Here is a 21329-nt window from a genome sequence, read left to right as displayed (position 1 = left end):
AGTATCAGCAGTGATTATCCCTGGCTGGTAGAATTTGAAGTGACTTCTACTTTCTCTTGTTCTTTTCTATTCTGATCATATTTGTCAATGAGTATGTACTTTTTGGTTCTTTCTTTCTTTCTTTTTCTTTCAGGAGAGACAGCATTTTGCCATGTTGGTCAGGCTGGTCTTGAACTCCTGACCTCAGCTGATCTGCCTGCCTCAGTCTCCCAAAGTGCTGGGATTATAGGCATGAACCACCATGCCCAGCCAAGTATGTACTTTTTCATAAAATGATTATTTAAAATAATAAAGAAATGTATTATGTATATAATTCTAAGCCTTCAAACAGGCAAGAAAAAGTATTCATTTACAGCTGGCACTCAACCCTACCCAGTGATGTTTCTTCTGGTCATTAAGACTGATTCATCTATTAAAATGTTTTCTTTTGTATTCCACTTTGGTTAATACTTAGGAGCTTGCAGTGCTCTATAGAAAAATAAGGCTAGGCAAGGTGGCTCATGTCTGTAATCCCAGCACTTTGAGAGGCAGGAGGATCACTTGAGCCCAGGAGTTCAAGACCAAGGTGGACCCATCTCTAAAACAAAACAAAGCAAAAAAAAAAAAAAAAAGAAAGAAAGAAAGAAAAGAAAAAGAAGAATGCAGTATAAAATAAGTGTTAGAACATATGGAGAAGACAGTAATACAAAGCTGACCAAAAAAAAAAAAAATCCTAGGTCCTTTTAAAAAGCCACCACCTGCCTAAAGTAATGGAATCATGAATACATTAAATTGATCTGCCATCTAAATGCATAATTACAAGAAATACGGCCTTTTCTATAACGCTTAAGATTATTGTAAAGTACATTCCACCAACAAAAGGCTTTTAATGTTACAGTTAAATCAAAAAGGTTTCATAATAAATTTTTTAAGGTTTATAAACCCTAACCCTAACCCCAGCCCTAACCCTAACCCTAACCCCAGCCCTAACCCTAACCCTAACCCTAACCCCAGCCCTAACCCTAACCCTAACCCTAACCCTAACCCCAGCCCTAACCCTAACCCTAAGTTATATGAGCATATCCATAGCAAATCACAGTGGGAAAAGACATGATATAAAATATACAAAAATACATAAAATATATGATACATATAACTGCAAGGAAATGGCATCCAGAATATATAAAGAATTCTTACAAATCAATAAAAAAACAGAAAAAATAGGCAAAGGCTTGAATGGGCATTTTAAAAGAAGAAATTCATATGAGTAATAAACGTGAAAGTACTCAGTTTTATTAGTAATCGGAGAAATGCAAATAGTCATGAGAAATCACTGCCGAGCTTAGCAAAAATTTTAAAAGTCTGGCAACATCAAGTGCTGGTAAGCACCTGCCCCTTGGGAGGGACGCTGGGGCAGCTGTCCTAGGCCCCATTCTGTGTTCTTTGCTGAGCATCACTGAAATTCAATTGCAGAGCTTCTGTGACAGTATGCAAGGGGCCCATGAAGGATGCTGAGTACACACTTCCTTCTGGGTAACCAGCACTGCCTGTGCTGCCTTGGGGCCCATATCTCTCTAAATACAGCTCTGCTAGTCAGAAAAGGGGACATGGGGACTGGCATACATTGCTGGTGAGAATCTAAGCTGGGACTGGCACTTTGGAAAATAAGTTGGCCGTACTTAGAAGAGCTGAAGATTCACACACCTTACGATCCAGCAAATCCACTCCCACTTACCCTAGAGAAACTCACGCATGCTTGGACCAGCACAAAAATGTGCAGCACATTATTCATAGCAGCCCAAACTGGGAACAACTCTGATACAGTTGGATGTTTGTCCGCTCCAAATCTCATGCTGAGATTTGATCCCCAGTGTTGGAGGTAGGGCCTAGAGGGAGGTATCTGGGTCATGGGAATGAATCCCTCATGAATGGCTTGGGGCCATCCCCATGGTAATAAGTGAGTTCTCGCTCTATTAGTCCATGAGAGAGTCGGTTGTCTAAGAGCAGGGCACCTCCTCCTGTGGCTCTCTTGCCCTCACTGTGTGACATGCTCGCTCCCCTTTGCCTTCCTTTGTGAGTGAAAGCTTCCTGAGGCCTCACCAGAAGCAGAGGCAGGTGCCATGTTCTTTGTACAATCTGCAGAACCTTGAGTCAAATAAACCTTTTCTTTATAAGTTACCCAGTCTCAGGTATTCCTTTAGCAAAGCAAAATGGACTAACATGAACTCCAATTTTATCAGTAAACAGTGAAATAAATGTATAAACAATCTCATATCTTGAAAACACATGCAGCACAGCATGATATGGCATGAAGATGAATAAACCATAGCCACACCCAAAAGCACAGATGCATCTCAGCAATAAGACATGGGATGAAGATGAATGAACCATAGCCACACCCAAAAGCATAGATGTAACTCACCAACAAGACCTGGGATGACGATGAATGAACCGTAGCCACACCCAAAAGCATAGATGTAACTCACCAACAAGACCTGGGATGAAGATGAATGAACCATAGCCACACCCAAAAGCACGGATGCATCTCACCAACAAGACCTGGGATGAAGATGAATGAATCGTAGCCACACCCAAAAGCGTGGATGCATCTCACCAACACCATATGGCATAAAGATGAATGAACTGTAGCCACACCCAAAAGCATGGATGCATCTCACCATGTTGAGTAAAAGAGGCAAGATATAAAAGAGCACATTTGGTATGATTCATTCATACAAAGTTCAAAAACAGGTAAAACTGAGCTGTATTTTGAGGGGCATGCATACATCCCCATATATGAAAGTGGGAAAACTATGAAGAAAAGTCAGGAAAACATCAGGAAGGTTGGAATAGCTGTTGTCTCTGGGGGACAGGTAGGGTGTGGGTGGGAGGGGATGGGTGGAGGGTGGGGGGTTCTGGGACTAGCACGTTACCTCTCACAGGTCAGCACACCAGTTTTTGCTTTGTAATTATTTGTGAAATTAGAAATTTGTGTTTGCATTTTCTGTCTGCTTGTTACATTATGTAGCAATAAAAGTTAAAAGAAACAAAACCATTTCCCTTTTGCCATCATAAAAACAATGGCGCTCATGGAGACTCTTATACAATAGAAAAAGATGAGTAAAGGATGAAGAAAAAAAAAAAAACGCTTTCCAAGGTTAGGGGGGATAGTTATCAGGAAATATTGCAGCTGCAGATATTTTAAATACTGATAAGGAGTTCGAGATGAGTGGTGGATAAAGCAGCTGTGTCAAACACGGCTGAAGAATGGCAGCAGCTCCCAGATGATCTCTTAGGGCTGTGGCATTGAAACAATAGGGTGGTTTTCATCCCTGCACTAAAGGCACAATTTTTATTCAGTGCTCAGGATCAAATCACAGGTTTCCAAAATACTCTCCAGTAGTTTGAAAGTTCAAATTAACCTAGTCATGGAGATTTGGGTTGTCAATACAGATGAAATGTGATGTTAAAAAAAAATCTTTTTGAGCTAGTAAAGAGTGTCTTGTGGAGTGCCACTTTGCCACAGTTAAAGAAAGCTGATGTGGCACCTTGAGAGAGCTCCAATGCCAGCTGTGACTGGCTTGCTAAAAGTGCTCAAGTATGGATCACAAGGTCAAGAGTTCAAGACCAGCCTGACCAACATGATGAAACCCCATCTCTACTAAAAATACAAAAAATTAGCCGGGCATGGTGGCAGATGCCTGTAATCCCAGCTAATCGGGAAGCTGAGGCAGGAGAATCTCTTGAACCTAGGAGGCGGAGGTTGCAGACAGCCAAGATCACGCTACCGCACTCCAGGCTGGGTGACAGAGCGAGACTCTGTCAAAAAAAAAAAAAAAAAAGAACACAAAACCTAAAAGTACAAAAATTAGCCAGGCATAGTGGTGTGCGCTTGTAATCCCAGCTTCTTGGGAGGCTGAGACAGGAGACTTGTTTGAATCCAGCGGGCTGAGGTTGCAGTGAGCCGTGGTCACAGCACTGCACTCCAGCCTGGGCAACAGAGCAAGACTCCATGTCAAAAAAAAAAAAAAGTGCCCAAGTACCACAAAATGGAGAGTGGTTTTTAACAAATGCATGCATCTGATTTTGTGATTAGTCTCGAGGCAGTTGGCTCAAATGATAATGTATCAAGCAAAATTCAATTTAAAATAAGTTTCCTTCCTTCCTCAGCGTCTCTTCAGAGACCAGGCAGTCAGAGGAAACATCATCCATATCCTCACTGCCCAGTCGGTTCCCTGGGAATAGGACAATCTGCAGAGGAAGCATGTCACCCAAGTCAGATGTCACAAGGATCACACAAACAAGAGGAAGCAGCTTGAAGCAGAGACACCTCTTTCTTTTATCCCCACCCAGCCCCTTCCCACAAAGAACAGGTCACTTCCTAGTATTTGTTCACTGCATTTCAGACCAACAAAACGCAGACCATAAAATGTGACGGGCTGTCCATGAACAATTCCTTATGTTTAACAAAAATATTAACTTACTTGGTTAACAGTGATAGAATTTTGATTGTATTTTTTCTATCAATGAGAACGGCTGGCCTGCTTATCCTTTGAGAAATAACAACTAAATTCTGGCAGCTCAAAATTGGGAGAGCGGGTATCCTTCAACCTATTTGTAACATAAAATCATCAATCACAACTCTTTTGATTATACTCCCAGTATTCCTCTGGTGCGTGTATTCAACATATTTAAATTATTTCCGGGGTGAAGAAGGAGCTCCCTGATTGACAGGCAAACTCAGTCCCTATCCCTATCAGTAAAAGATCACAAGTGAAAATTTTCTATTTTTTCTCTTTTATTTTCTTTTCCTTCCCTTCCCTTTCTTCCTTACTTCCTCCATTCTGTATAAAACTGGAAGAAAAGCACAATTAAAAAATGAACAGTGATCAATGCCAATATCCTGGTAGTGAGGTTGTAATATAGTTTTACAAGATGTTACCACTGCGGGAAACTGGGTAAATGGTATATGGATCTCCCTGTATCATTTCTTTTATATATTTGCCAGCTTTATTGAAATATAATTTATATGCCATGCCATTTACCCATTGAAGTAATAGTTCATCAGTTTTTTGAATATTCAGAATTGTACAACCACCACCACAATCAACTTTAGAATGTTGTCATGACCACAGAAAGAAACCTCATGCTCATTGGGAGTCATTCCCACCATACTCCCAGCCCCTTAGCTCTAGGCAACCAGTCATCTACTTTCTTTCTCTAGATTTGCCTATTCTGGACATTTCATATAAATGGAACAGTATAATTTGTGCTCCTTTGGGACTGATTTCTTTCACTAACATAGTGTTTTTATGAGTCATCCATAAGACAACATGGCATCCATGTTGAAGCATGCCAGGTCATTTTTTTTAATTGTCAAATGCTCAACTGTATAAATATACCACATTTAATTGACGCATTCATCATCTGATGGACATTTGGGTTGTTTGTACTTTTTGGCTATTGCAAATAATGCTGCTACGAACATTCATGTACAAGTTATTGTGTGGACATATGTTATCCTTTTTGTATTATTTCTTACAATGGCATGTAAATCCACAATTATCTCAAAAATAAAACAAAAATTAAAAAGCAAACATCCAAACAACTTCTATTTAATGGGGAAAGCCTGGGCAATTTCTTTCCTCTACTGTATAGCCTTTGCACTAATGTGACATTTTCTTTCTAAAAATGTTATTTAATAATAACAGTGCTTTGAATGCTGTCAATTGCACTTACCTGTACAACCTCTTTCAATTGTTCTGCAATCCCTCCAAGTCAGGTTTCATTAAAACCCACTTTACATAAGGTTCTACCATCTCTGTCATTTAAAAAGTTATTAGCAAATCAAGTAAAAAAACACAATTTTAAAAGTGGGAAGGCTGGGCATGGTGGCTCGTGCCTGTAATCCCAGCACTTTGGGAGGCCAATGCGGGCAGATCACAAGGTCAGGAGTTCAAGACCAGCCTGGCCAACATGGTGAAACCCTGTCTCTACCAAAAAAAAAAGTGAGAAAATGACTTGAACATACGTTTCTCCAAAGAAGATGTAGAAATGACCAGGAAGAACATGAAAAGATGCTCGGTCACTGATATAGGAAACAGTGAAGCAGTTCCTCAAAATTTTTAAAATAGAAGAATTACAGGATCCAGCCATTCCACTTCTAGGTTTTTACTCAAAGGAATGGAAAACAAGGTCTCAGAGAGGTATCTGTACACCCATGTTCACAGTGGCATTACTCACAATAGCCAAAAGGTAGAAGCAACCTAATTGTCCATCAACAGATAAATAAACCAAATGTGATATATGCATATACAGGAACATTATTCAGCCTTAAAAAGCAAAGAAATTCTGACACATGCCACAACATAGATGAACCTTGGAGACCTCATGCTAAGTGAAATAAGCCAGACACAAAAAGACAAATGCTGTATGATTCCAATTATTTGAGGTACCTAAGGCAGTCAAGTTCATAGAGACAGAAGGTAGCATGGTGGCTGCCAGAGCCTGGAGGGAGAGGGGACCAGGGAGTTGGTGTGAAAGAGTACAGAGTCTCTCAGTTTTATCAGATGCAAAGAGAATCTGGAGACTGGTTGCATACAATGTAGACGCATCTAACATGACTGAATGGTACACCTAATCATTGTTAAAACAGAAATGTTATGTCACGTGCGTTTTACCACAGTGTTAAAAACAGAATGAGCAAATCTATTCAAATCATGTATTTTCTCAAGATCTTTACCTTCTAAAATAAAAAGTAACCCCACCAGACTGTCTAAATAAAAAGTAACCCCACTCTCCTCTCTTCTAAACCTGCTTCTCCCGGCACCACCTGGATAGATGTTAAGTGAAAGTTCTCTCAAATCAAGTTGTGCGCAGGAAAGGACAAGAAATAGACAGGGGATTCTGTGTATCTGGAATCAGAAGCACAGGTTTTCCCAGTCCCAGAAAAGACCAGTGTGCTTGAGCTTGAGGTGTACAATTTTAGTGCAGACTTGCAGCTTAGGACGGAACAAGGGATGTAAGAAGGTCTGCCGAGGTGTGCGCCCCAGGCTACCTGGCCCCTGATTTCCTGCCCCAGCCTCTCCAGGCACCCCTGGGGGACACACCGACACCACAGCTGACAGCAGCACTTTTGATGCCAGGCATCTAGGTTGGCAACAACTGCTTATTTATTTTTTGAGATAGGGTCTCACTGTGTCACCCAGGTTGGAGCGCAGTGGTGCAGTCTCAGCTTACTGCAACCTCTGCCTTTCAGGCTCAAGTAAGCCTCCCACCTCAGCCTCCTGAGAAGATGGGAACACAGGCGAACACTACCACACTCGACTAATTTTTTTATATGTATATATTTTTTATTATACTTTAGGTTCTGGGGTACATGTGCAGATCATGCAGGATTGTTGCATAGATATATACATGGCAATGTGGTTTGCTGCCTCCATCCCCCCCGTCACCTATATCCGGCATTTCTCCTTATGTTATCCCTCCCCAACCTCCCTACCCCCCGCTGTCCCTCCTCTAGCCCCCTCCAATAGACCCCAGTGTGTGATGCTCCCCTCCCTGTGTCCATGTGTTCTCATTGTTCAACACCCACCTATGAGTGAGAACATGCGGTGTTTGATTTTCTGTTCTTGCGTCAGTTTGCTGAGAATGATGGTTTCCAGATTCATTCATGTCCCTCCTTACAAAGGACACAAGCTCATTGTTTTTTATATCTGCATAGTATTCCATGGTGTGAGACAGGGTTTCACCACAGGCTGGTCTCGAACTTCTGAGCTCAGGTGATCCAACTGCCTCAGCCTCCCAAAGTGCCAGGATTACAGGTGTAAGCCATTGTGCCCTGCCAACAACTGCCTCTTTAAAAACAGTGTTACTGAGAAATAGTTCACTCAAGCAGCTGGATTTGAATGTACTTGGTTCACTTTACTTATCTCTCAGGTGCAAACAGCATGTAATTTGATGCTTTTATCCTGACTTCACAGCTGAACAGGAGAGGCTGGAACAAAATTCCAAGCCATCATTTTATATGCTGGGTTGATTTAGGGTGAACCAGTACATCCTTGGTAACCTCCCTCTGCATTTCTTTTCACGGCAGACACATTAATTCCTTTGCCAGCAAATATCCATAGGAAGGTCTAATTGGATTATTTATAGCTTTGTTTTATGATTAAAATTCAGGAAAATGCATCAAAATATAGCTTCCAACAACTAGAATCAGACACAGAAAAATGACGATAATAAAAATAGAGCACATGGAGTCAGACTCTGGGAAACGTTCTAGGTGCATAATCTCATTCTTCCTTTGAACAACTGATAAGACATGAGTTTGTCCATTTCACTGATGTGGAAACTGAGGATAGGGAAGTCAGATTAACTTGGAAATAGTGTAGCAAATAATTGAGTCCAGGGCTCCCAGATGCCAGAGCAGCCTGGCTCTCTCACTGCCCTAAATGACCTTGAGTAAGTTGCTTATAAGGATTCTCAGTGGTTTTGCTTATCAAATGATGACGGTCATGCCTGTCGCATTCGTAGCGCTATAGCAATGAGTATGTGAGAATGTCAATGCAAACGCACTTAGAGCAGGGCTCGTGGAGCCTTTAACACTCTCTTCTACCTTCCTCCTGTCTTCTTCTCCCCACTCAAAGTCACAGTAAGCAGATGGACTAAAAGCACAATTAAGTGTGATCGTGATCCTGGTTTTCCTGCCAATACTCTCAGTGAACAGACGAGCCTTGAAAGGAGAAGCCAGGAAGAGAAGGCAGAAGTCCTTGGTCCTTGACATGAGCCAGTGGGGTTGCAACAGACATGTTCAAGGAGCAAGGGAGGAGGGCAGGCAGGACTGGACCTTTATAGAGAAGTGATGGCTTTTAAGAGGGAAGAGAATTAACAGATCATGCTGAAACCATTTGGAGAAAGTTCTTTTTACACAATCTTAAACTTCCTACAGAGTGTTTATTAATTACAAAAGGGAGTAAAAAGTCGCCATGGAGAAACTGTAAATTTAAATGATCCATTTCAACTTTTGGATCACTTGAAACAAAAGTGATGGTGGATCACTGTAGTCAAAATCAAATAGGGCATTATTAAGAAAAGGACCGGCTAATATGATGCATCCTAACAGACGCACTGAGAATGCAGTACAGCGTAGGGGCTTAGACAGTCTTCACAAAACTCAGCAAGGCACGTCTGCACTCACAGGTGATCAACACAATAACAACAACGTCTATGTATGTGTGTATATATATAAAGGATCAAGAAAATTAGGAAAATATTAACAACTGGTGAATCTACGTGAAGGGTATATAATATTCATTACACTATTCCTGCCCCATTCTGTAGATTTGGAAAAATATATATATAAATATCTTAGGAGGAAAAAAGAAGGCAAGTCTTTTTTTTTTTTTAATGAACAAATAACAGTTTGTGGTTCTTCAAAAAGTTGCATATAGACTTACCATATGCCCCAGCAATTGCACTGCTAGGTTTATACACAAGAGAAATTAAAATGTGTCCACATGATAATTTGTATGTGAACATTCATACAGTATTATTCATAATAGTCAAAAGGTAGAAACAATGGAAAGGTCCACCAATGGGTAAGCAGATAAACAGACTGTGGTATAGTCATGCAATGGAATATTACTCAGCCATAAAAAGAAAAAAACCCGAATACATTCTACAACACGGATGAACCTTGAAAACATTATGCTAGGTGAAATAAGCCAGATGCAAAAGGACAAATAAATGATTCTGCTTATATGAGGTACCTAGAGTGGTTAAATTCGAAGGCAGAAAGAATGGTGGTTGCCAGGGGCTGAGCAGTCAGGGAATGAAGAGTTATTGTTTATTGGGTACATTGTTTCCTTTTGGGATGACGGAAACATTTTGAAAGTAGATGGAAGTGGTGGCTGCAACATTGTGAATGTACTAAATGCCACGGAATTGTTCATTTTAAATGATTAATGTATGTCGTGTGAATTTCATGTTAATAAAAAAAAGAGCACATAGAAAAAGGAGGAAGATGTTCTAACTTAGACAACAGAGTGCATGGGAAGAGACAACATTCAGAGTGAGCACTCACACCCATGAATCTGCTGAGTGGAACAGAAACGGGGGACCTGATATGCACTGCCAACCGGTTCTGACAGATGCCAACCCAAACGGAGAATGTGAAGTCACGTAATTACAGTTTACTGGAATTCTGCAAATATGTGCAGAAAGACTTACAGTGCAGTAAGAATTAATGATAGGCTGGTTCAGTATGTATTGTGTTTAAAGACACTTCTTTCAGCTCAAGAGGGGCCAACAGGAGAAAGTGAGCAGGCTGTGACCCCAGGGGCCAAGACTAGAGGGAAAACCTGGATGCAGAGGTGACAAGCCCACGTGGCCCCAGCTTCTGCTCCGCTGGGGCTGGAGAGTGTTTAAAAGCTGTCTGTCCCTTCCATTTGGAAATCACATTTGTTTTCACTCAACAAAGCTGATGCAGAAAACGTGACCCAGTCAGATGTGTGTGACCTAACATGTTACCCTTTCCAAAAATAACCTCACAGTCCATTTGAGCCATTAAAAGAATGTTATACTTTAAAATTTTTGTTCTCAAAAATTTTTATCACCAAAGAAATTCACATTTACTATGAAAACTTTATTTATTTATTTATTTTGAGGCAGAGTCTCACTGTGTCACCCAGGCTAGAGTACAAGGGTGCCATCGTGGGCCACTGCAGCCTTGACCTCCTTGGCTCAAGTGATCCTCCCACCTCAGCCTCCCAAGTAGCTGGAACTACAGGCACAGACTATGGTACCCAGCTAATTTTTTTTTTATTTGTAGAGACAGGGTCTCCCTATGTTGCTCAGGCTGTTCTCAGCCTCCTAGGATCAAGCAATCCTCCTGCCTCCGCCTCCTGTAGTGCTGAGATTACAGGCATGAGCCACTGTGCTCAGCCCACCATAAAAAGTGGGTAGACAAAAAGAATCCCCTGGAAAAAAGCCACTGCTATAATCTTGCTGTACTTCTTGCCAGCCTGAGAAGGCAATACTTAACGTTAAGAAATGATTTATTCACGATGTGACTCCAAGAACCTTAGAAACTTTCTTGCTGACCCTCAAATTGTAATTGAGGCTTTCTATTAAGCCAGTGGGTTCCAGTCCTAAGAATACCTTTCCCTGACATGGAAGCAAATTTCTTGCATTTGAAATGTGCATCCAGAGAATCTGGTATGAGGGAATCACAAAGAAATGGGCAGAATGATCAAGATAAATATCCATTACTTCCCTTCTTACAAACATTAAGAGAATTATTAAGTCACAAGAAAGAGCCAGAGCTGCAGTGAATAGATTTTGCAGGCCAGTTCTCAGCCCCAGATGGACAGAGGAAAACAAAAGAAACGGTGCTTCTGACATAATTTAGTGTCTGGCTCAGAAGCCGATAGAAATTGGCTTCAGCCTTTACTTCTCCTGTCACCACCTCTGGAAGGACATAGGCCCCCACACCATACACTTACCCATCCAGACTTCCCCAAACTGCCCAGCGCCGAGCCGTTTCACCAACTTGATGGACTCCCGGGGGATCTCCCAGGCATCTTTATCCCACGGCTTCTGTGGCTTGGGACTGATACAAGCCTTCTCTAGTCTTCTGCACAAGCCATCTGACTGCTCTATTTTGAAAGGGAAAATTAAGTTTAAGAAATGCAATACTTTGTACTTTACCTGTGTCCATAAAGAAGAGTTTGAAATAGTAGCCTTAGAGTGTCCAACCTGCCACAGTCTATGAACTAAAATGCTTATGAGAAGCATCCTTCGCATAACTGTGATTTTTGAAATTTGTATAAGAAAACCGTTCAAAACATACTTGGATTTTATTCAGCACTGCTAACATACATGAACAAAAACAACAGAGCCAACAGACAACCACAGGCTGATAGGTTGTCATACTTCATAAAATGTGATTTCAGATTACTAAGCCCACACAAGCTTCACAGGGCACCATATTGGGGACTCGGTCATGTCACCACTGGACCCCAGGCCCCAGAACAGAGTCAGAGCACCGCAAGCCCTCAGCACGTGCCGGATACACACACAAATGGAAACACAGAGGGAGGGAGGAAGGACTCTACAAAATAGGAAGCACATTGCTCTCTCCAAGTTTTGTGATTCAAGCAAACCTATAGTGTGCATTCCCTTCAAGCAGGTCATAGAAAGGAGCCAGGGCAACAGCTGCTCCACTGACTCCAGTTGCACAGGAAAGAACCCGGAGTCTCAGGCCCAGGCTTTGCAGGGCTGCAACGTGGCACCGAAGACAGGGGCACTGAGTATATCAGAGGTAGTGTTATTTCTGTTTGACTTTACCAAGAATATATATTACTTTACACACACACACACACACACACACACACACACACACATACACACACACAGAGATCTGCGAATCTCCATTCCTATTCCAGAAATTCAGATGCATTGTAAAAATATATATATAATATATATATTTACAAATATATAATATATATTATATATTATAAATATATAATGTATAACATATAAAAATATATTATATACTATAAATATATAATGTATAACATATAAAACATATTATATATTATAAATATATAATGTATAACATATAAAAATATATTATATATTATAAATATATAATGTATAACATATAAAATATATTATATACTATAAATATATAATGTATAACATATAAAAATATATTATATACTATAAATATATAATGTATAACATATAAAAATATATTATATATTATAAATATATAATGTATAACATATAAAAATATATTATATATTATAAATATATAATGTATAACATATAAAAATATATTATATATTATAAATATATAATGTATAACATATAAAAATATATTATATATTATAAATATATAATGTATAACATATAAAAATATATTATATATTATAAATATATAATGTATAACATATAAAAATATAGTATTATTTTTCTCTTGGTAATTTTGGAACACTGAACGTCAAACAGCATGGACTAGGTGGGAAGGACTGGGAGAATTATTCACAAGAATCAAATCTTACTTTGTATATTTATAGATTAACTTATTTTATCTTCTTCTTCTTTTTATTATTATTATTATTTTGAGACAGACACTTGCTCTGTCACCCAGGCTGGAGCGCAGTGGTGTGATCTCGGCTCACTATAATCTCCGCCTCCTGTGTTCAAGTGATTCTCTGGCCTCAGCCTTCCAAGTAGCTGGGACTACAGGTGCTCATTACTATGCCTGGCTTCTTTTTTTTTTTTTAAGTAGAGACAGAATATCACCATGTTGGCCAGGCTAATCTCAAACTCCTGACTTCAAGTGATCCATCTGCCCTGGCCTCCCAACATGCTGGGATTACAGTGAGCCACTGTGCCTGGCCTAACGATAGATTAATTTAGAATCACTTATAGCATATGACCTGCCAACTGTATCTAAGAGAAATGTGATGCATACAAAGTTTTAATATAAATATAGTGTTTGACATCTTATCCATGGCATAACAAATCCATTTTGTCTTGCTGAACCTTCAGTTATTACTTACTTTGGTAATGTTTAATCATGTCGCTGATACAGGGAAAAGTGATTCGTGGAGAGATGTAATAGCCCCCATTGTCCAAGCTTCTAATTTTGTAGTGCTTAATAACATCACCATGCACGGGGTCAAAGTCTCTGACAGACAGAGAGAAGCTTCCTATGGGGGAAAAGTGTGAGTAAATATTTATATCTCACAAATAAGATTTGCATCATACAACCACTGCAGTACACATCTTGTGATAAAAATAAGCAAAATATATATATGAAGTATGTATAAAATGCAAAATTTTTTAAGCCCTATAAAAATTCTACTTGACAAATGAAGCCTCCATTTTGTTTGCTGTAGTTGGCCAACATACCATTTTGTTTCTTTATGATAATTTTTTAAAGTTACTTTTTTTTTTTTTTTTTTAAAAAGACGGAGTTTCACCATGTTGGTCAGGCTGGTCTTGAACTCCCGACCTCAGGTGATCCACTCGCCTTGGCCTCCAAAATGCTTGGATTACAGGCGTGAGCCACCACGCCCGGCCTTAAAGTTATTATTTAGCTAAATTTAAAAATGTTAAAGTGACTTTGATTTTCTTTCTTTCTTTCTTTCTCTTTCTTTCTTTCTTTGTTTCTTTCTTTCTTTCCTTCTTTCTTTCTTTCCTTTCTTTCTTTCTCTCTTTCTCTCTCTCTCTTTCCTTCCTTCCTTCCTTCTTTCTTTCTTTCTTTCTTTTGACAGGTTCTTGCTGTCACCCAGGCTAGAGTGCAGTGGCATGATCAAAGCTCACTGCAGCCTCGACCTCCTGGGCTCAAGTGAATTTTCTACCCCAACCTCTCAAGTAGCTGGGACTATAGTCATGCATCACCACATCCAGCTAATTTTAAAATTTCTTATAGAGACAGGGTCTTGCTGTGTTGTCTAGGCTGGTATCAAACTGCTGGGTTCAAGTGATTCTCCTGTCTCGGCCTCCCAAAGCATTGGGATTACAGGCCTGAGCCACCATGCCCAGCCTAATTTTCTTTGTCTTAAAACTTCAGGATTTATTCTAAATAGTAATGCAAAAGGCTCAGCAAACTAAGCGTAGTAAGAACTGGCCATAATAATGTGTGCTTTCTATAACGCCCTTCCTTCCTTCCTTCTTTCCTTCCTTCCTTCCTTCCTTCCTTCCTTCCTTCCTTCCTTCCTTCCTTCTTCCTTCCTTCCTTCCCTCCTTTTTGAGACAGTGCCTCACTCTGTCACCCAAGCTAACTAGGAGTGCAGTGGCATGATCACGGCTCACTGCAGCCTCCCTTCCTTCCTTGGGTTCAGGTGATCTTCCTACCTCAGCCTCCAGAGTAGCTGGGACTATAGGCGTGCACTGTCAGGCCTGGCTAATTTTTGTATTTCTTGTAGAGATTGAGTCTTGTTCTGTTGCCCAGGCTGGTCTCCAACTCCTGGACTCAAGTGATCCTCTTGTCTCGGCCTCCCAAAGTGTTGGGATTACAAGTGTGAGCCACCACGCTCAACTACTTCACTTTCAGTAGCATAACTAATCATTGAAGTTTGTTATTTGCTATCAAACTATAAAACTTTTACTACCACAGCATACAATATCCTTTTTTCCCCTTGAGTAATTCTAAAATAGTTTCTAAAAATAACCTCCTAAATAGTGGTTCAGAAGAGATTTTGAACTATTTCCTACCTTTTAATGTTTCACTTTCTCTAATAAGGAAAGATCCAGCGCTATTTCCCGGTGCTAAAAGCTGCCTTTCAGCATCCTTCCTGGTTATATCCTTGAAAAACCACCTGCAAAGACATTTCAACATTTCGTGCACGTTATGTTCCAGGGCAAGAAAAAGGTGAAGAAAATTAAGAAATCCAATGTGGCAGACCAAGCCACCCAGATGACAACACGTGAGGACTCACTCTTCTGTCTCTAAGGTGTTGACTTTGGCCACATAGTTGCTGGGGATGAAGCCTTCTTTTTTTGTTAAAAGGGACTTCGCTTTCCACCATTCTCCATGCCTGGAATAGAAATACACAACAAAAAGAAGCTAGAAAATTACATATTTCATGCATGTATCAAAATATCACTGGTATCCCATAAATATGTGTTTATGTGCAGATATTATGTATTAATTAAAAAATTAAAAATAAGGAAAACATACAGTTACTGCAGGACCCAGCAACTACGCTCCTAGAAATAAACCCAAGAAAGCTGAAACCATAACATCCACACAAAAACTTGTACATGAATGTTCAAAGCATCATTATTTGTAAAAGCAAACAGTAGAAACAACCAAAGTGTCTATCAGCTGATGAAGGGACAAAATCTGGAATATCCGCCCAGTGGAATATTACTCAGCATTGAAAGGAATGAAGTGCTGAGAGATGCTACAACAGGGATGAACTTTGAAAACATGATGCTGAATAAAAGAAGGCATCCACAAAGGACCACGTACTGTATGATTCCATTTATGCGAAATATCCAGAATAGGTCAGTCTTTAGAGATAAAAAGTAGTTTCGTAGCTTCCTGGGGCTGGAGAGAACGGGTGCGTTGAGGTGATAGCTAAGAGGTGCAGGGTTTCCTTTTAGGGTGTTTTAAATGTTCTAAAATGGATCGTAGTGATAGTTGCGCAATTCTGTGACCATACTGAAAATCACTGAATAGTACACTTTAAGTGGGTCAATTGTATGGTATTGTGAATTCTCAATAAAGGTATTGAAAAGAAAGAGAGAGAAAGAAAAGAAGCCAGGAGGGAGGGTTTTGAATGTTCACAACACAAAGAAATAGTAAATGTTCAAGGTGATGGATACGCTAATTACACTGATTTGATCCTTCCACACTGCGTGCATGTATCAATTATCACTCTGCATCCCATGACTGCATACCATGGCAACTAAAAATAAAAGGCAAAAACTGTTTATATCCAAGACTCAACAGCTACAGTAGCAATTGTCTCAAGATGTTTGTTTAAGGGGGTGAAGGCTGGTGGAGAACATCCCTGGAACCTCAGAATCCAGTGGGAAAATTCACTCTCCATGATGAAATTAAAATATGTTTAGAGACAGAAGCAAAGGAAAACAGCCTTTCAACTAAAGTGTAGGTCACTATGCTCAGGGGTGTAGAAACAAGAGTTGGTAAAAATGACTCCCATCTCACAGAAGCAAAAGATTTGTGACCTGCCCCAGGATAGCTAAGAAATGCTTTCCAAAATCCTTATATGAGGGTCAAGGGAATACTGGTCCATCGTTCATGTATTATAAACTCCTAGTTACCATACATCTGGTTACTATAGAGATGGACACCATGAAAAAGAGAAAACCATAAGACAATTCCAAGCAAGCGAGCCTCATCACCATGCTCGAGTCCTCAGCAGAAAGGCAGGCATAGAGCCAGGGAGGAGGTAGGGGCCAGCACTGGAAGAACCAAGCAGGTGAGCCCGTGATGGGGGAAGGAATGGGTCTCTTTGAGCCTTAACTGTGTTCCTCTATAAATTCCACATGCAGACAGGATCCTTGTCTGTCAGGCATGAAGACAACTAGAACTAATACTAAGCTTTGCCTTCTCTATGCTTATGTTGTGTTTCTACACATGCATTATGCTCACATCAACCCCATGATCTAGGTACTGTCATTCCCATTTTATAAGGAAAGAAGCCAAGGTACAAAGTTTAAGGGTCTTGTCAAGGTCACACATCTATCAAGTGGCAGGGTCAGGATCATGCTTAAGCTCATGTTCAACCCACAAGCAACATTGCTTTCAACCATGGAACACCTTGCCCTTCATAAGGGGGTCTCCCCCTCAAACTCTATTTGGAGGGTTACAATGACACTGAATGCAAGATTAGTAGGAAAAGCAAGCTAGAATTAAAGCATCTGGAGTTTCTTATTCTGAGCACTATCCTGTGTGCCTGTGGTCTGACACTGCTACACGTCTGAGTCAGCAAGAGGGGGGTCGAGGAGATGACGACACCCAGGCCTCCTCACAAAAGCTGAACTGAGGATTTTCCAGCATGGCTGCTGTAGCTCAGCACCCTTAGAGCTCAGACCAGGTTGGGCCCATGAACCCAGTCTAAACGTGAGTAATATAACAAAAGAAAGATGGCATTTCAAATATCACGCATGGGCCACACAGACTCAAATTCCTTAAGGTGTTAGGAATTTGATAGATTGGATAAAGAAAGAAACCAGGCCGAGTGTGGTAGCTCACACCTGTAATCTCAGCACTTTGGGAGGCCGAGGTGGGAGAATTGCTTGACAGCAGGAGTTCAAGACCAGTCTGGGCAACATAACAAGATCCCATCTCTACAAAAATTTTAAAAATTAGCCAGGCATGGTGGCACATGCCTGTAGTCCTAGCTTCTCAGGAGGCTGAGGTGGCAGGATTGCCTAAGCTTAGGAGTTCGAGGCTGCAGTGAGCTATGATCATGCCACTGCACTCTAGCCTGGATGACAGAAAGACACCTCATCTCAAAAAAAAAAAATTTTTTTTTAAAAGAAAAACCAGCATCTGTCTCCAAAGGGAAACACCCTGCAGAGTGCTCACAGCCAGACTTAGAAGGAAATCCCTTTGGCCCTATTCCTTCCACTGCCCACTCCCTGTGGGTAGCAAGGAGGCCTCATGTCCATTGCAGGAAGGGGGCCAGGCTACAGCTGTGGCATCGGAAGCAAGACAAGGGGACAGCCTGCAGGCCTCAGTAGCCCAAGGAAAGGAGCAACCGCGGCGTGCTTGAGAGCACTTACTCCTCCAGGACTTTCATCTTCTCTCCTTTCTTGAAAGACAAGTCGTCTGGGTGGATGCCATCATATGGGTACAAGGCTACCACAATGTCTCCTTGCTCCTCTGGATCTAAAGATGAACACAAGAGAACACCTGTAAGAATCCATCAGCAGAAGTGTTTTAACAAACCTCATGAGGCACAAAGGATGAGAGGAAGCGCTAAGAGAGGGGCGACTGGAGGAAGGACACGTGCTTCCCACCTAGCGGGCTCAGGTCTGCACGGCCTGCAGAGAGTAACTTGCTGTATACACTGTGTCCAGTATTTGTTATTGCAAACCACTGAATCACTGAAATCTACAACTATAAATACAACTCTTTATTTAAGAAATAGATTCTGATTCCAGATACACCGAATCCCCTGTCTATTTTAAGAGATGATACACCCATGTTCACAGCAGGATTATTCAAAGATGTGGAAATAATGCAAACATCCATTGATGGAGGAATGGATAAACATCATGGGGCATATAGATATAGATATAGATATATTTTTTTTAGATGGAGTCTCACTCTTGTTGCCCAGGGTGGAGTGCAATGGTGCAATCTCGGCTCACTGCAACCTCCGCCTCCGGGTTCAAGCGATTCTCCAGGCTCAGCCTCCCGAGTAGCTGGTATTACAGGCACCTACCACCATACCGAGCTAATTTTTTGTATTTTTAGTAGAGATGGGGTTTCACCATGTTGGAAAGGCTGGTCTTGAACTCCTGACCTCAGGTGATCCACCTGCCTTGGCCTCCCAAAGTGCTGGGATTACAGACATGAGCCACTGTGCTTGGCCAGGGCATATACTTACAAGGGAATATTATTCACCCTTAGAAGGAAAGAAATTCTAACACTTTCTACAGCATAGATGAACCTTGAGGACATCACCCTAAATGAAACAACCCAAACATGAAAGGACAATTACTGTATGATTCCACTTCTAGGAGGTACCTAGAGCAGTGAAATTCACAGAGACAGAACAGAGGTTGCCAGTGGCGGGGGGAGGAGGCAGGAGGACTTATCGTCTAATGGGTATGGCGTTTCGGTTTGAGGAGGTGCGTTCTGGAGATGGAGGGCGGTGATACTTCCACAACAATGAGAATGTACCCAATGCCACTGAATGTAGACTTACAAATAGTGAAGAGGGTAAATTTTTATATTATCTATGTCCCACAATAAAAAAAAAATTCAAGACAACCACTTTATAGAAGCTCTAATAGTAAAGAAAAACAATTTAACTATGTTGCTGTGAAGACATACCTTTAGTTTGAAACCTCTGTCCAGGCAAAAGCTGAGATTCTGAAACCTACAAGAGAATATTTGTTAGGGAAAAAAATTCTGTTTAGCTTTTCTTGCTGACATTCATGTTGTATACATGGTTTTTGTAATAGAAGCAGATGCTGTTAGATGGGCTCATTCATGACGTTGGAAAGAACAGGAGCACAGAGGAAAAACCTGTAGAGCTGCGTCCAGCCCTGCTCGGCCAGTGACGGGGCTCTTTTATCACTTGCTGTGGGTGGCAGGAAGGGAGTGAGGTTCTGGGCAGGGGCTGCTCGGTGCTCACCTCATCCTAACTCCCCCTATTCTTTGGTGACAGAACCCTAACATTGTTTGGGGTGGCAGTTTGCCCAGCTCAATGAGTGTGCTTGCAAACTCTCTAGCCCCGGGCAGATGGCAGAAAGAGTTTCAGTCAGCAGATCGGTTGTTCAGGGCTTTGCCCTCAGCTCCCCTTTTCCCTTGCCTCTTTCTCTCTCCCTGGAAATAAGTGAAGACTGGAGCCCCAGCAGCCATAGAAACCAAACATCAGGGCAGCAGGATGGAGACGGAACTGGCGGGGCCTGGTGACTCGGTGGAGTTGCCGTCCCCACCCAGGACTGCCCATCCAAGGCTTCCCCAGCTTGAGTGAAATTGCACAGTCAGGATTCTGTCCCTGGAGGCTGAGAGCAAGTCCCATCCCATCCAGCCTCTCTTGGGCTGACCCCATGACTCAATCACAGGGACAGATGGCATCCCCTGTTATTTCAGTGGGGAGATGAGTTATTGGGAAGGATGTGGTGGCACAAAAGGCCACCTCAATTACTTTTGAAATCAAATTCCTTTTTCTCACAGTGCCATGTGAGGCTGTGTGAGGCCTCTGGGCCTCTTGTAGGATAGGGGCTGTCAGAGACCTGTCCCACAAGCCATGTAACTTTTCTGTTTCTCTTTGATTAAAGTGGCTTCATAGAATGGGACAAAAACAGTTTGTACTGAAATTTAAATTTCTGATGAAAGCCCACAAAATCTCCAATTCAGTGAGGTAGGGGAAATTGCTACACTGTGGTACCAGAAAAACCCATGGCTGTACATATTATGTTTATGTCAAGAAGTTCTATGTCGATTTTTCAGTCATTCAGATTTGCATAATTTGGATTATACGATGTATTTTATATGATTCAGAGGAAACAACTAGAAGACTAGAGACTAATTTCATCATTTTCAAAGCAGTAAGCTGATTTTTCAAATATCAAAGAGCCTCAATTTACAAACATTTTAATACACTTTTTATAAAACCCAAACACACCTATGCAACGCATACACTATCACTCTAGATTTTTCCTTAAAATGGATTTTTCTGGAATGTTGTTGAATTTTGCATCAACTCAACCTCACCTTCTCGGCAGATTCCCCTTGTAATCAGTCTGTGGCCTGCATTTTGGCACATCTGGCCAGGGCTAAGAGTGTTGGTTATGGCCGTGGAATAAGGCTAGACTAACTGGTTCATGAGGCGAGGGCATCTGTGACCACAGAAGGGACAAACTGAAATACAGTATACAAGAGGGAATTGAAAGACTTCAGACACGTTTACTACTTCTGCTTTCTAACTTGATTTTTAATCCCCTTTACTTTGAAGAAGAGGAAAAAATGGTGTGTGAGTTTGTACTATTCTCCTTGGCTTTTCTGAATAAAGGACATCTTTGTTCATCATTTAAAAACAAAAAGCAGGCTGGGTGCGGTGGCTCACGCCTGTAATCCCAGCACTTTGGGAGGCCAAGGCGGGTGGATCACCTGAGGACAGGAG

The 21329-nt window shown here is 41.2% G+C and overlaps 1 protein-coding gene across 3 annotated transcripts in view; it reads right to left on the bottom strand.

The window, feature by feature from the left end:
- The window catches only part of LYN (LYN proto-oncogene, Src family tyrosine kinase), a 134386-nt gene that overhangs the window by 47790 nt on the left and 65267 nt on the right, over positions 1-21329 (bottom strand). For all 3 annotated transcript variants that reach the window (XM_064384208.1, XM_064384206.1, XM_064384207.1), the window contains 6 exons: positions 19532-19577; positions 18253-18358; positions 15432-15530; positions 15208-15311; positions 13548-13697; positions 11481-11633 (listed from right to left, as the gene is read on the bottom strand). In XM_064384208.1, the coding sequence (XP_064240278.1) occupies positions 11481-11633; positions 13548-13697; positions 15208-15311; positions 15432-15530; positions 18253-18358; positions 19532-19577 (658 nt within the window). The remainder of the gene's footprint in view (positions 1-11480; positions 11634-13547; positions 13698-15207; positions 15312-15431; positions 15531-18252; positions 18359-19531; positions 19578-21329) is intronic.

Source organism: Aotus nancymaae, unplaced genomic scaffold, assembly GCF_030222135.1.
Source record: "Aotus nancymaae isolate 86718 unplaced genomic scaffold, 86718_ANA_hifiasm-v0.15.2.pri h1tg000036l, whole genome shotgun sequence".
Taxonomy (NCBI): domain Eukaryota; kingdom Metazoa; phylum Chordata; class Mammalia; order Primates; family Aotidae; genus Aotus; species Aotus nancymaae.
The sequence above is the reverse complement of the archived record's forward strand: the minus strand, read 5'-3'. Positions and strand labels throughout refer to the sequence as shown.